This window comes from Hakea prostrata, chromosome 4, assembly GCF_041222555.1.
Source record: "Hakea prostrata isolate BN-2017 chromosome 4, UWA_Hpros_2, whole genome shotgun sequence".
Classification (NCBI taxonomy): Eukaryota; Viridiplantae; Streptophyta; class Magnoliopsida; order Proteales; family Proteaceae; genus Hakea; species Hakea prostrata.
In genome coordinates this window covers 26212908-26229071 of record NC_142603.1, presented here as the reverse complement: position 1 = coordinate 26229071, position 16164 = coordinate 26212908, and the positions used below count along the sequence as shown (strand labels likewise).

The window sequence follows — 16164 nt, the reverse complement described above, 5'->3', positions numbered from 1 at the left end:
CAGCTATTGATTGTCTGAGATGGATGCAGGACCCAATTCCCACTGGTGCTGAGTGATTGAAACTTACCCAAAGAAGTATGGTGCTATGACTTAAAGCATGTCTACCATAAAGACTAGCATGTATCGAGTTAGAATCATATTTGCATCATCTGTTTCATATCATCTTGCATCATGTTATGTTTTGTATCATATGACTTATGTATTATAGAATAATTGCCTTGCTGAGTTCTCTCGAACTCATTCCTTTCTTTGCAATTGTTTTGTTAGATTACTCTGCAGGTGTTGAAAAACTTATTGGTTCCTTCCTCGAGACGGACCCGGATCCCTCATACTACTCTGAAGGTCTTGGCTACTATGAAGGTCACGGTGAAGATCTCGAGGGTGGTTACCCTCCGTACCAGGATTAGCTCGACCTTACTGTGGGAAAGGTCGTGTTTGGTCTCCTATGTTTATACCTATGAGGATATCTTGTATAAGACCGAGGAGACCTTAGTTTAGACCTTTATACTGTTATTTCTTTGGAACATGGATCTGTAACTTTAACTTTCACTAATTTACATTCCGCTGTTACAGAGGGAGTTATTTCCGCTCACTCTCTCTCTCTTTTTGGATTATATGTACAATTGGTATCTTTTATTTTACGCTCTGATTACTTGTTTTTATCTTATTCATGATTCCTTTTATTATATGCTTTAACATTGATTATTATTGTTCATGATTGTGTTATCGCATATGTGGGAGGCATGGTTGCTCGATACTTAATCCTTGGGACTATGGATCACATACCCGGGTATGCCAAGTAGGGTACCGGCTAGGTGGATGTGACAGTATCACTAAGCTCTGGAACGGTGAAATATTGCCGAGTTCTCCACTGATTTTTCCTTCCTTGGTTATATACAATTTGTTCATTTTTCATGATACAAGAATGTGAGCGGAACTTAGTTTTGATTGATTGCAGTGTTTGCAACCATTCTTACCAATACTCATTTACTCAAATTTTTTTTCTTCTTCGTTTTGCAAGAAAATAATTACTCCATTAATCAAAAGCTTTTGAGGAAAATTTCCTCAACCACCAATGAAGGATAACAATAAAATTCGAGTCTTAAGTCTTTGGTTAACTTCATCAATAGATTAATTAATAACCCCTCCCGTTTGACCTATTTATATTCACATAGGTTTCGTGTAGGATAGAATAGCCACTTTCTACTCTAGGGTTGTTGAAGGTATACTTTTTGAACACTGATCGTGTCGCTAACCATTCAAAAATAAAATCCTATATTAATCTAGCAAGCAGAAAGTATGGGGTCAAACTATGGGAAACTAAAAGGCTAAGTTACTAAGATTGAATTCAACAAAACTAAATTTAAATTAAATATATTAATTAATGCAAAAAACTTAAATTATGAATACGTGAAGATCTTTGGGATTTCGAATCCCAATGCTTTTCACTAATCGATATAACTCTACACTTCAAAGCAAATTGAGGATGGTCTTCCTAGATATGCCCTCTCTTCGCAAGACTATCGTCCTTCGCCGAAGCTTGGCACGCTTAGTTTGTTGAGCTATAGAACATCTTTGGCCAAACTCAAACACAATCAACTAGAAGTATAGAACATTCAAATTAATGAAATAAGCATTGTTCATCTACATCCCAAAGAAAAGGAACTAACTACTCATTATCACAAAGTTCATAAGACAAATAAAGAGAAGAGAGAGAGAGAGAGAGAGAGAGAGAGAGAGATGAAAGCCAAGATCCGTGTTTTCCGTATTCCCCTGTTCTCTGTGGCTAGCTTCTCTTTTATGTATCCCGCACACAATGAATTCCCTCTCTTTACCCGTCAATTCGACTTTTATTCGTTCATATTTTTAAAAAACTCAAAACTAGAAAGTTGTAGATATTTTCGATATCGTTTCATAGCATCTTGAATCATCACAATCTGAGCTCATACGAGAGAAATATGCCCAAATACTGAAGGTGGGTCTGTTTTCACGATTTTCAGATTTATTACCAATTTTATTCCTTAAAGCTCCACCTGTTTCCAATTTGGCTAACATATGCTCTTTTGGGCAGCAAGATTGAATCCCATGATTTAAAATCCACCAATATCTAATATATTTGCCAACTTTACCCCACATTATCTCTAATAATCAAAATCACCTTATTCTTGAAAAATACACAACAATACTCAATTAGCTCTCTTTTAATTAAATAAGTATGAGAAATTAATCAAATAAATAATGATAAATGCATACTTATCAAACTCCATGCACCCTATAAATGGTGAAAATAAATCTCTTTTTACTGAAAACAAAACTAAGGAGAATGCATTCAAACACAATCGTACACCTTTGACATTTTCAAAGTGGGTAGCCGACATATATTTGGGTCCTTTCCTTAAAAGAAATCTCCTAATTCACCAAAAAAAAAAAAAAGAAATCTCCTAATTAGCGTTCAATGAATTACATGATCTAATCATATGTAATATTTTAATCTTAAGACTTAACATAAATCTAACGAGTACCCTTAAAATGAAATATGGTACATAGTTGAATACCCTAAGGCTGCGTTTGTTTGCTAGAATAAAGGTGGGGTGGGAAAACAGAGGTGGGAAAATTCTTGAAAAGAGTGCAAATTTCTTACTTTTCCCTTAAATCCCAAAATGGTAAATTGTTTGGTTGCTTTGGGTGGGAAAGTGAGAGACATTGTTTGCTGATGTGGCAGCCTAACTTTCCCACCCCAAGCCATTTTAAAACCCTACATATTTTGTGGGACTTTGTAGGAAAGTTAGGAAAAATAAAAAGTGTGATCCACTACTATCATTTTTTCACAAAATTCTTTCATTTCATTTTTTTCTCCCTCACCACACTACATATGGGACCCATATATTTTTTTTCCCACTCCACCTTTGCAAACAAACGCAGCCTAACTTATTTGGAAAACCCCCTCCAAACGACCATCCAAACTTAGTCGACATTGCTTTATCTTTTTTCGGGTCAAAACATTGCTTTATCACCCACTAATAAAAGGGACCCCATAGTCTCATGGTTCTTGTGCCCAAACAAAAAGTTCACGACTTTATGTTTCAACAACAACAGAACCAAAAGTCCCATTGCAGATCATCTCTCCACAAGTGCTCTCATTTAATCTCAAACAAATAATTGCAGGCTTGTTGCAGCTTGTAAGAATGGGTTCCCACACTGTCCTCAATGGTGACCCATGCATTGCTAATCAATGAGTGGGGCCCTCGTATGGCAGACACTGTCAGATTGGTACCCATCAGGCAATTCATCGGTTTATCCCCAGCATCATCCACAGTACAAACTCTCTTCGTGACCCCAAACACCCATTTTCATCCATAATACCATGAAATCGTAGTTCTATTGAACCAGGTATTGGTTACCCAAGAATCATTTCAATACCAAATCGATGATATCGGGAAGATTTGCTCTTAAATCTCCTTAATGATACCTTTTTCTTCTAATCATTTTACCATAGCTTAATCACCCTGCACCACCAAGCCATTTTTGGAAAGCAAAATTTTTTTATTTAAGAACGAATAAACCTACATGATTCCATTGAAACGCAGCTTAAATTAATTTCTTTTAATCCAATGGTTGCAGTGGAAGTCTGACTGTTTGAAGTCAAATCAGGTTCTATAAAAAACAATTTAAAAAGATGAATTTTAGCATAGAGATTCGAGCTTGAGCCAATGGCGATTCAGAAACAGATACTGGGATTTAGAAAAGAAAACTAACTACTGTAGCGAAGAAGATAAGAAACACAAAGGCAAAAGCTATAAACATGGAAACCCTGAAGACCTGAATCAAGTAAAAGCTGAGAAAACAGAGAAAAAGTTTCTGCAAATGGACAGGTAGTGTTTCTACCGATCAAGCTTACTTTACAGATAAATACCCAAAGAACAACAAAAACAACAGAGGAAATAAGAGAATAAAAAAGCATTTTCCCCTTCTTTTCGTCTAATCACTACCCAGAAGAAGAGTTCGGAAGGGCTGAGAAAGAAACCAGTAAAGCCTTCTTCTTGATTGATCAAAAGGATGGAACGATACCATAACCAGTATCTGCCATGAAAGCTGAACCAGAGCTGTAGATTCGATCAACTTCAACTTCAATATCCGTCCGTTTCGCAAATCTGCCTTTGATCCTCGGTCTTGTCTCTGCGTAAGCTTTCCTTGAAGCATACCTAATGGTCTTCTCAAACTTCCTGTTCTTCCTCTTCTCTCTATACCTCAGAACCCTTGCTTCCCTGTCCAAACCCGCAAGCTGTGACGCTTGATTCTCAGTAGAATTCGTCACTTGCTTCCCATATGGATTCGATATATCTGCCATGGAATTCCCATTATCTGGAACTACCCCAACATCAAGCGAAGACGAAGAGACCTGAAACTTAAAAACCCCAATCAGTAAAAACACAAAAAAACAAAAACAAACTAAATCAGAAGCTGGGGAGATCTGGAATTTACACTCTGGCTAAGAGAAAGAGTGGTGTAGCTGAAACAAGGCTTGGATCGGGTGAAATCGATCTCGTAGCAGTTATCAGAAGATGGGTTGATGAGATTTGGTGGAGAGGGTTTGGTTTGCACAGGAACTACACTATCAGTTCCCATAGAAGGAGTACAATCGAGATCCAGATACGGATCGATGTCGGAGAAGAAATAATCCCCAGATTTCAAATCCTGAGCTTCGACAAGCTTATTTGGGTTCGGATTTGGTAAAAGCCAAGAAGCAGCTTCAGCTTCTTCTCCGTCACCGTCGGCATCGTTAAGGTCGTCGTCTTCGTCAGCGTTCGATTTGTCAGGGACAAGATGGTTAACATGGTTGAACTTAACAACTGAAGCTGCGGGTTCGAAGAACGGCACAACTGGGAATCGTTCGTGACGGCGAGCGAGTGGATTTGCCGAGTGAATATCTCGGTCACAGGTGACACAGAGTGCTGCGGCGTCAGCTTTGCAGGTGAAGCTTGCTGGGGCTTGTTCACAAACCTCACACATCCACACGCGCTCGTGACGAGAAGCGAGTTTGTTAGCTCCATGGACCTTGGCATCACAGGCTATGCAGAGGAAGGCCGAGTCAGCTCGGCAAAAGAGGAGTGCCGCCGCCGATTTACATGAATCGCACGGCTTCGCTGTCATGCCCCAATTCGCCGCCGCGTACCCCTTTCCGTTTTCTTCATCGCTTCCCATATCTCTCTCTCTCTCACTACCAGTGGACGTTACACAGTTCTCAGCTCTTCCTCCTCTGTCTCTCTCTCTGGCGGACCAGTGGATCATCAAACACAGTTCTGAGTGGTTCTTTCTATCTCTCTCTTCCAGTTTCTTCTTCTTCTCACCCTTTCTGTTTCTATAAGGTTGCTGACGACTAAGTTGTACACGTGGACCGACCATAGCCATTTAAAACGATTCAATTGCCTTTTTTATCCAATTGAAAGTTGAAACTGGACTACCGGGATGGATGAGTAGCTGTTTCTGTGAGGACGTCGTGGGACCCACTAGTTGTGGGTAATCAATCTATCTACTATTTTTTTATTATTGATATAAATGCAGTAAGGTAGTAATTCCAAGGGTAGCAGAGACAATTCCTAAAATATGGGTCAACAATTGGAAGAATTATTAGAGATTAGTAGGAGATGAAAATGGGATTTTTATTTGCGGCTGTCGACGCTCCTGATGGAGTCACGTAAACAAAATGTAATCCTACGGTTAAGAATCATATGTTGATTTGTAACTTTTACATTTAAGGGTAAAATTTTTATCAATTTACACCCCTCTTTTGTCCGGCTCGATTTCTTTTTTCTTCTTCGTCTTTGCCCTTGTTTTTTTTCAGTAAATCACTGGTGGATCAACCGGAGATATGGTTCGGAAGCCTAGAGGCAGACCACCAGGGTCAAAGAACAAGCCCAAACCACCAATCGTGGTTACCAGAGACGACAACGGTGCCATGATAGCCGTCGTTCTTGAAATATCCGCCGGCAGCGATGTTGTGAAGGTGGTTTCCCAATACGCGCGCCGTCACCATATGGGTCTCTATGTTCTAAGCAGTTCTGGAACTGTCACCAACGTCAAGCTTCATTTACCAGTGGCCCATGCTTTTGCGTCCACTCTCGTGCTCAATGGAAATTACCAAATTGTTTCTTTCTCCGCCACATTTCTAGGTTCCTCTTCTTTGACTTCGTCATTTTCAGTGATTGAACCCTACATTTCGATCTCTATTGCAGGGACTCAAGGTCTTCTCTTCACTCCTGAAAATCCTATTAGGTTTGGATTTCATTAGAGAAAGGAAGTCGAGAAGTGGAGATCGAGAACAAGTCGAAGATATGGTGTTGGGAAGAAGGATATGATACGCCTTCTTCTTCTTCTTCTTCTTCTACCGGCAGCCTTATCACGGCCGGCAAAGAATAATTTCACTAAGAACGAAGTGCATAAAAACTAAGAAAAAAAGAAGAAACTAGTTGATACGGAGAAAATGTGATCGTTTGTTGAGATCCAATGGCTATCCGAAAAAGGCTCATATACATCCAACGAAGGAGATTCGAATGTACATTCTATATAAACATCACCTCCCCAATAAGGGAAGAGGATCTAGATACACACACTTGAACGTGAACACTCAGATGCTTACTATCTGAATCGTATTCCAGTTATTCATTCCTTAGCTCTGTGTTCTAGCAGAGCCGTTTGTGATTAAGTTCATCAATTGACTTAGCCTTCGGAGGTGGACTCCCAACCCCAGCGGTCGGGCCACATCTGACGCTTTGTTTTGCAGGTCATTCTCAGGAGATCTAAGGGCTGAACAGATTTTGGACGCATCATTTGGCGCCGTCTGTGGGAATCGTTTCAGAAAGCTATGGTGACTAGATCAGCGGCAGCAGTGGCTGCATAGCGGGATGCTGGTATCCAAATTCCTAGAGTAAACAATCCAAATATTCCCCAGGGAAGTAGTCGGCCGCTCGAGGTAGATGGCGGTCAAGGAGGTAATAATCCTCCAGAGACACTCCAAAGATCAAGCTGGATCAACTAAAACTCCAAATGCTGGACGTTAGTCAGGCACTTCGTGCACTGACCAAACAAGTGGTGATACCACAAGAACCCGATCATCATGAGACAGGAAGGCGCGCATCGCAGCGGCGAATAATCGACGAACAAAATGTCAGTCAAAACTTCTGTGAAGAAGACCAAATACCTAGGAGAACTGAAAATCTCCCTAGACGTGATGATCGGTTCGACGAACCACAAGGGAGTACTACAGATTCAAATACAAGGTTGGTTACCGGAGTAAGAACTCACTCACCAACTATGAGACGAGTTGTTCGTGATGATTGAGTTGTTCGTGATGATCGAGCTGTTCGTGATGATCGTGTTGTTCGGGATGATCGAGCTGTTCGTGATGATCGAGCTGTTCGTGATGATCGAGCTATTCGTGATGATCGAGCTATTCGAGATGATCGCGCTATTCGAGATAATGATTACATTGTTCGGGGTCATGATCGTGTTGTTGAAGATAGATCGACGCACATTGGTCAGGAACTGGCTAATATCAATCGGAAGATCGGGCAATTGGCGAAAGGTAGGATAACTGATGATATCTATTCAGTTATTCCAAAAACTCCGTTTACCGAGCCCATTGTCGGATACCAATTCCCTCACAACTTCCGTCTACCAGCTTTTTCTACATTCGACAGCTCCGGAGATCTTATGGCCCACATCGGTTATTATCAACAAACTATGGCAGTTGCAAGTAATTCTGAAAAAAAATCTCTGCAGGGTCTTTGGTTCATCTTTAACTGGAGTGGTGTAGAAATGATTCTCGAACATTCCATCAGGGAGGATCGTGAATTTCAACGAGTTGGCACGCAAATTCATAGGGCGTTTCCAGAGTGGAATTCAGATCAAGAAGACTGAAGAAACCTTGTTTACTATTAGACAAAGGAAGAATGAATCAATTCGGGAATATCTGAAAAGGTTCAACAGAGTTTCAGTGGAGATAGAGAATCTAGATGAGCAAGTAGCTAAAACTGCCTTGTTCACTGGACTCACTAATCGAAGACTTTTGGAGTTATTACTTCAAGACATGCCCACAACTTATGTTGAGTTGATACGAGAGATGCAAAAAACAAGCGGAAGTCACGGAAATCTTGGATGCGCGCCGGGAGACAATAAAGTCTCCGCAAAAGAACAAAAGGCTCCTCGAAAACAAGCGAAAGCCCAAGCGAACATTCGTGATCGAGTTGGAAAGCCTTATAAGGCGTGGCGGCAGAGATCTCCCGACAAAAGTGAGTATACTCCATTAAATACTCCTCGGGTTGATATTCAAACAAGAGGCGGAATATCTTGAAGTGGCCTCCGAAGATTCCTTCAAAACTAGGGGAGCAAGATCAAGAAAAGTATTGCCGTTTCATAAAGATTACGGTCATTATACCAATGATTGTAGACATTTAAAGGTGGAAATCGAGAGATTGATATCCCAGGGACATTTATCCAGCTTTGTCAGTAGAAGGCGAGAGGAACCACGTGATGCAGCGATAAAAAGGGACCGTTCGGTTAGCCCAGACCAACCGAAGGAGGCTCCTAAATCTAAGGGTAAGGAGGTAATTGATGCTACTCGATCACCGATCCTTACAATCTTTGGTGGTCCCAAGCCTGAATCACTCCAGAGGCTGAAAGCAAAGTCAAAATTTGTTGAAACCGGAGAGACGCAGAAGCGTAAAAGATCAAATGGTGAGGGTTCAATCACCTTTGGAGAAGAAGATGAGAGAGGCGTTTGTCTGCCTCATGATGATGCCATAGTCATCAAGGTAGAGATCGCACGCCGCGAAGTACACAGGGTGTTAGTTGACACCGGATCTGTTGCAGATCTTTTATCTTATGCAGCTTATCAAAAACTTAAGGTGGGTGAAGACTTGATGGAGTCATCATCCACACATCTATATGGCTTTGCAGGATCATCTGCAGTTGCGGAGGGATCGATCCAGTTGGACCTATCAATTGGAAGCTTCCCAAAGGAATCTACTATTCGGGTAAATTTCTTGGTGGTCCGAGATCTCCCTGCCTACAATGTGATTCTTGGGAGACCATCGTTGTCAAAGTTAGGTGCTATCGTTTCAACGAAGCACCTTAAAGTAAAATTCCCTACTGATATGGGAGTCAGCCAAGTTTCATCTGACCAGAGAATTTCTCGGCAATGTTATGTTGCATATATAAAAGATAAGGAAGGGCCGAGAAAGACAACGGCTTTGCCGATTGAAGTACGAGATGATCGGGATGAAGCAGAAATGCAAAGGCCCGAGCCAATAGAAAAATTGGAGCGAATCCAATTGTACCCCGGTGATGAAAAAAGAGTTACTTATATTGGATCTGAGCAGCTGGAAGAATTCAAAGGGGAGTTAAAGTCTTTTCTTCAGCAAAATAGTGACGTGTTCGCATGGACTGCAAATGATATGCCGGGAATTGATAGGCAAGTTGCAGAACACAAACTTTGGCTAGATCCCAAGGTGAAACTAGTTATCCAACGAAGGAGAAATTTCTCTGTGGAAAAATATGAAGCCGTTCGAGGCAAGGTAGAGAAGTTGAAGAGTTATGGTTTCATCGAACCAATTGAATGCCCCGTTTGGCTGGCCAACGTCGTGATGGTCAAAAAGGCAAACGAGAAGTGGAGAATGTGTACAGATTACACAGACCTCAATAGGGCTTGCCCTAAAGATTGTTACCCGTTGCCTAGGATTGATATGCTGATAGATGCAACCACAGGATATGAGACCTTGAGTTTCATGGATGCTTACTCAAGGTATAATCAAATCCTCATGAATAAGAAGGACGAAAAGTTTACGGTTTTCATGACTGATCGTGAAAGTTTTTATTATAAAGTCATGCCTTTTGGCCTGAAGAATGCAGGGGCTACTTACCAAAGAGCTATCAACAAAATATTCAAGGATTTGATCGGGAAACTGTCGAAGCTTATGTTGACGATATGCTGGTAAAAAGCATTGCAAGAGTGAGACATATTGAAGATTTAACAGAGGTATTTTTAGTACTACGAAAATACCAGATGAAGCTGAATCCGGAGAAGTGTGCCTTCGGAGTCTCGTCAGGAAAATTTTTGGGCTTCATGATATCACAAAGGGGTAGTGAGGCTAATCCAGCCAAAATACAGGCCTTATTTGACTTGGAGGCCCCCAAAACTATTTGGGATGTACAATGCTTGACGGGGAGAGTAGCCACTTTGAACCGTTTCATCTCACAATCAGGAGAAAAGTGTCTACCTTTTTTCAAAGCTCTCAAAGACTTGAGGGGAAGCAAGGAGGCAAAATGGACTGAAGAGTGTCAAAAAGCTTTTGAGGAACTGAAGGAGACACTAGGGAGACCACCACTATTATCTCGACCCGAGAAGGGGGAAGTTTTGCAAATATATTTAGCAGCATCACCTTCAGCAGTAAGTGCAGTTCTTGTTCGGGAAAAGGATAAGAAGAAATGGCCAATATATTATGTCAAGCCACGTATTATTGGACGTGGAAACTCGATATTCTCAAATTGAGAAGCATGCTCTAGCTCTTATGATAGCAGCTAGAAAACTACGGCCATATTTTCAAACTCATTCCATCGAGGTATTTACTACTTTTCCTCTTAGTAAAGTTCTTCGTAAACCTGATTTATCTGGATGAATGGTGGTATGGTCAGTTGAACTTAGTGAGTTCCAAGTAAGCTTTAAGCCTCAAAGGGCAATCAAAGCTCAAGCACTAGCCGACTTTGTAGTGGAGACTACTGCACCCATAGAAGAAGTTATCGAGCCCACTATCCCAACTGTTTGGGAGGTATATGTGGATGGATCAAGTAACAAAGATGGGGCAGGAGCTGGAATTCTCCTGAAGAGCCCAGCAGGATTCATTATTCGGTATGCACTAAGATTTGCATTCGAAGCAAGTAATAATGAAGCAGAGTATGAAGCCCTAATAGCTAGACTTAGATTGTCAATAGCAGACGTAACTATTTATAGTGACTCTCATCTTATTGTCAACCAAGTACAAGGGGAATATGATGTTAAGGAGCCCCGGTTACAGAAGTACCAAGAAATTGTGCAAATATTGCAGAAAGAGTTCAGGAATCTGAAAGTATGTCAGATTCCGAGAAAAGAACTACAATGGAAGATGAGCTATCCCGATTAGCCAATGCCAAAGAAAAGAATTTAGACCCTTCGGTCTACATCGAAGAGATAACATTCCCAAGTTATCACGAGAAGGAAATTTCCTATATTGAAGCGGAGCGTTGCTGGATGGATCCCATAATTGAATATCTGAGAGATGATAAATTACCAGAGGATCTGAAAGAGGCGAGATTAATCAAACTACGATCGGCACGATTCATTATGCAAAATGGGAGGCTGTACAGAAGATCTTACTATGGACCCCTCCTGAGATGTTTGGCTCCTGAAGGATCAGAGTCGGCCCTGGCTGGAGTGCATGAAGGAATTTGTGGTGCTCACATGGGTGGTCGAGCCTTGGCACACAAAATTTTGAGTCTTGGTTTATACTGGCCTAAACTCCAACAGGCTGCTATAGAGTACGTTCGCCGATGTGGCAATTGTCAAATCCATGCCACAGTTTCTAAACACCCAGCTGAAACCATGACTTCGATTCTAGATCCCATCCCTTTTGCGATGTGGGGAATTGATATCATGGGCAAATTCACCAAGGCGTCGGGCGGAAGAGAGTATCTCATTGTAGCAATAGACTACTTCACCAAGTGGGTCGAGGCTAGCGCCCTGGCAACCATCACTGCAAAAAAGGTGGAGAAGTTCGTACTCGAGTCGATTATATATCGGTTCGGGATGCCAAAAATAATCATGACCGATCATGGCACTCAATTCGACTGTCCTCAGTTTGAACAATTTTGTGCAACTTATTTGACCGAGCATCGTATGTCATCAGTGGCATATCCCCAAAGCAATGGTCAGGTAGAGGTTACAAACCGGACACTACTTGAGGGAATAAAGAGAAGACTCGAAGCTGATAAAGCCTTATGGGTCGAAGAATTGCAGAATGTCCTGTGGGCCTACCGAACTACGGTTCGGACACCTACAGGAGAATCTCCTTTTAAGCTGGCATACGGATCTGAGGCTTTAGCACCTGTGGAAGTAATGGCTGGAACGTTACGGGACAGAGAATTCGAAGAAAAAGCAAATGAACAAGGACTCCTTGATAGCCTTGATTTATTGGACGAGGTTCGTACAAGAGCAATAGCACGAACTCAACATTATCAAAGGAGAATAGCATCACATTATAATTCCCGAGTAAAAAACTGTCGGTACTCAACAGGAGAAATGGTATTGAGAAATACCTTAGCTTCAGATCCACGCCATCAGAAGAAATTAGACCCTTCATGGGAAGGACCATATATGATTATCAAACCAGTCGGTTCGGGAGCTTACAAGCTGAAGAACTTGATAACCAAGAAAGAGTTGGATCGTTCGTGGAATGCCAGGCATCTGAAGAAATATTATCCCTGAAGACTATCATTTTCTTTCACGATGTAACAAATTTCAAACTCAATCAATACAATTTTCAGTTTTTCAACATACTGTCTTTTGATTGGGGGCATCATACAACACATTCGAGAAGCAGATCAAGCGATAAATCAAAAGGCATCGGTTTAAAAACCATGTGGGTCCTTCTACAAGGCATCGGTTTAAAACCCGAGTGAGTTCCTTCTTAGACTTATTGAATTTCTCCGGAAATCTTTAAGTAAAGGCATCGGTTTAAAAACCGTGTGGGTCCTTCTACAAGGCATTGGTTTAAAACCCGAGTGAGTTCCTTCTCAGACTTATTGAATTTCTCCAAAAATCTTTAAGTAAAGGCATCGGTTTAAAAACGGTGTGGGTCCTTCTACAAGGCATCGGTTTAAAACCCGAGTGAGTTCCTTCTCAGACTTATTGAATTTCTCCGGAAATCTCTAAGTAAAGGCATTATAAGACCTACTGCAACAATGACTCAAGTGACTAGCAAAGTTCAAAGATGAAGTTCAATTCTTTATTTCTTTAAACGACAAGAAGAGGCCAACCTTTACAACCAGCATATATATAAACAAGTGTTGGGGTACAATCTTCATTCGGTCAAAAGAGAAAGACATCATCAAGAAGTTAAACAAGATCGAAAGAGCTTTGCCAGAAGTAGTACAGAGTCAGGAAGCAACACAGATTCAAGAAGAAGAAGAACAGAGTCGGGAAAAAGCATGTTATCAAAATCCTCTGCAATTCCATACTCTTTATCCAGCTTGACTAGAAGAGGCCTGATCGTTGATCAAACCTGTATTCAAGGCAAGCTCTTCATAACTGAATCCTTGGAGAGGAGCATAAGGAGGGGAATCATCGAGATAATGCATGATATCCGGATCTGGAGGTAGAAGGTCGTTCGTATCCTTGGACCAGTCAGGAAGGGGGGAATCATCGAGATAATGCATGATATCCAGATCTGGAGGTAGAAGGTCGTTCGTATCCTTGGACCAGTTAGGAAGGGGAAGACCCAGCTTTGCAAACACTTCAGGATGACAACTAGTGTTGTAGGGAGTCGTGTCGAATTGAGGATCTTTCCCTAATATCGATTCCCATACTTCATTTTCGCCATCCCGGTATGCCTGCAAGTTATAAGCGTTCAGCATATCAACAAAGGGCTTACTGTGCAAATACTTGAAGATACAAGCTCTGTGAACACTAGTTGGAAGGGATTCGGGCAAGGGAATAACAACTTGCCTTTGAGGTAACACTTTAGATCCTTTCGCCCCTGACCTTCCTGCTTCTCGCTCCAGTCGCCGGATCTTCTCCCTGGCATCATCCAAATCTTAACGGAGACGCTCAATCACAGAGTTTTTCTCTCCTACAACCTCCCAAGCTAATCTCCTAAGATGAGCAATTTCAGTATCCTTGGCTTTGGAGTCTTCCTGAAGCCTGGAAACTTCATTACTCAGTTTACTAAGTCTAGAGGCTGCTTCCACTTGGTTGTGGAAGTTGCCAGTGAGACTCCTGCAACAACTTCCGAGTTAGTCAAGAGCAAAAGAACAATCTTCAGAATCAAAAGGTAATGAAGAAAAACTTACATCACTAATGACTTCATAAAGTCATCGTCTGGAAGTTTGGAAAGAACTCTACTTTGGGTAGGCATTTGAGCAGTAGTGCACCACTCCAGCGCCTTGTCAAACTCGTTTGACATCAAGTCAGACTTCCTCAAGGAACAGGAAGGATGAGCTACATCAAGAGAAGGATGAGATACATCATCCGCCAACCGACGGCGCTTCCTGGTGGAAAAATCCTCCAGCTCCAAAGAAGGAGAGGAAGAGGATGCCAAACAAGCATTATAGTTGGAAATAAAAGCAGCACTGCAGGGGACCGTACCTTCATCAGATGCCAACATAGTTGCCTCAGATGTCCGAAGGGTCTCCTTCGAAGAATCCCGAATGGTTTCTCCAACAGGGGCATCAACAGTAACAGTAGCGACTAAGGGTTTGATCTTCCTGGGAAAATCGAGCGATCTCTTCAGGCGGAAGGAGCGTGGGAGAAACATCAAGCAGAAACTGTGGGAATCTGATCTGAAGATTCACCAATAGCAATCTCCTTACTTTTAGAAGATTCACTAGATGCAATCGCCTCACAGGGAGCAACCTTCGTCGGTATTCGGACAGTTTTCTTACAGGAATTTGCCCTAATAAAGCTCAAATCAATTCTAGGAGGCACTGCAAATACAAAAAGTAGTGTCAGTACGAAGATCCTACAACATACAGAAAAAGGGGAAACCCTAGGTCTCTGTTAAGCATGGACTGTTCAGAACTTCATTAATAAGTAAACCCAAAGTATGAATACTGTGGGGTTTACTCAGGGAGAAGAAGAGATGAAGATTTGTGACAAAAGACTTACTTTTTCAACATCTGGTCGAGGATGGTGTTGAAGGACAAGAGTATGAGGAAGACAGAATGTCATTTTGCAAATTTATCAAACAAAAATATTTGTAGACGGCAAGATGAGGGTGAAGTACCTTTGAGAGGCTTAAATAGCCTAAAGGTTCGATGTGATGGTTGAAACCACAAGGTAATCAAGGGACAGATTGAAGAGACGCTTCGAACTCCTCAAAATGAAGGATCAACGGTCAGGGGATAACGGCGCTTCAAATTCAAAATTCGAAGGCTGATCAAAGTTTCCACGTGGAACAATATTCACCTGATACGAGGATACCATCAACCGTCGCACCACATGAAGTATTAAACTCCTTGGGAGAAGTGATTGGCGTATGAATACAGGAAAATGTTTGGACTTTGCAATAAGTGGAGGAACGGTTGGGAATAAATGTTCAGAGAAAATGAACACTTTTCTCCCGAGCGCGTCTCTATGACATCCCGAACGGTATCTCCAGTTAAAGTACAAGTTACTCTGCAAGATTAACTTATATCATTTACGTCTTGAACTATATACGGTATTTTGGTATATGAGACGAAGAAGCATTAAGACAATCATTGGAAGAGTTCGAGAAAAAAGATTGATTTCTATTTCATCAATAGTGTGGGGGGCCAACCCTTACAAAAGATATAAATATATACATAGGGGATTTGTTTTCCTATGTTTCTTCTGCATTATCAATGGCATTATCAACCGAGGAGTCTTTGTAAGGATCTTTTTCCAAAGCAGGCTGAGAAGGTTCTTCGGGAAGAGGCGGTGAATCAGCAAGATACTCCTCAATACTTGGGTCCGCTGGAATTGGATCCTCCTCTTCCAAAGCCCAATCCGGGAAGGCCAACTTAAGCTTCCCAAAGATCTCTTTGTGGCACACCTCTCGAAAGGGAGTTGTGTCGAAGGAAGGGTTGGATCCAAGAATTTTTTTCCCAGACATCGTTTTGCCCCGCTCAATAAGCTTGAAGGTTGAAACGGCCCATTAATTTGGTGAAGGGGACACTGTTCAGATACTTCCGGATGCATTTCTTCCGAAGATATGGCTTGATATGTTCGGGTTTGCTGGGAACTGGCATTTTCGAGAGGCGCTCATTGTCCAAGGACTTAAGCTCAAGGCTCTCGCCAAAGGCAATAGCCTCCTGTTTGTGCTTCCTGGCCTCACGTTCAGCGTCGCGGGCAGCAACATTGGACGAGTCAAGTTCCTTCCTTAAGGAATTCAGCTCCTC

General features: G+C 41.7%; 1 protein-coding gene and 1 pseudogene across 1 annotated transcript; one reads left to right on the top strand and one right to left on the bottom strand.

The window, feature by feature from the left end:
- Nucleotides 1-3790: 3790 nt before the first annotated feature.
- Nucleotides 3791-5354, bottom strand: LOC149018612 (zinc finger protein CONSTANS-LIKE 3-like). Its single transcript, XM_089152787.1, has 2 exons — nt 4483-5354; nt 3791-4399 (listed from the first exon to the last, which is right to left on the bottom strand). Exons 1-2 carry the CDS (start codon nt 5287-5289, stop codon nt 4049-4051), a joined length of 1158 nt encoding a protein of 385 aa, XP_089008913.1. The 5' UTR covers nt 5290-5354; the 3' UTR covers nt 3791-4048.
- A 515-nt stretch (nt 5355-5869) lies between these two features.
- LOC149018611 (AT-hook motif nuclear-localized protein 17 pseudogene) lies at nt 5870-6289 on the top strand (annotated as a pseudogene).
- The last annotated feature ends 9875 nt before the right edge of the window (nt 6290-16164 follow it).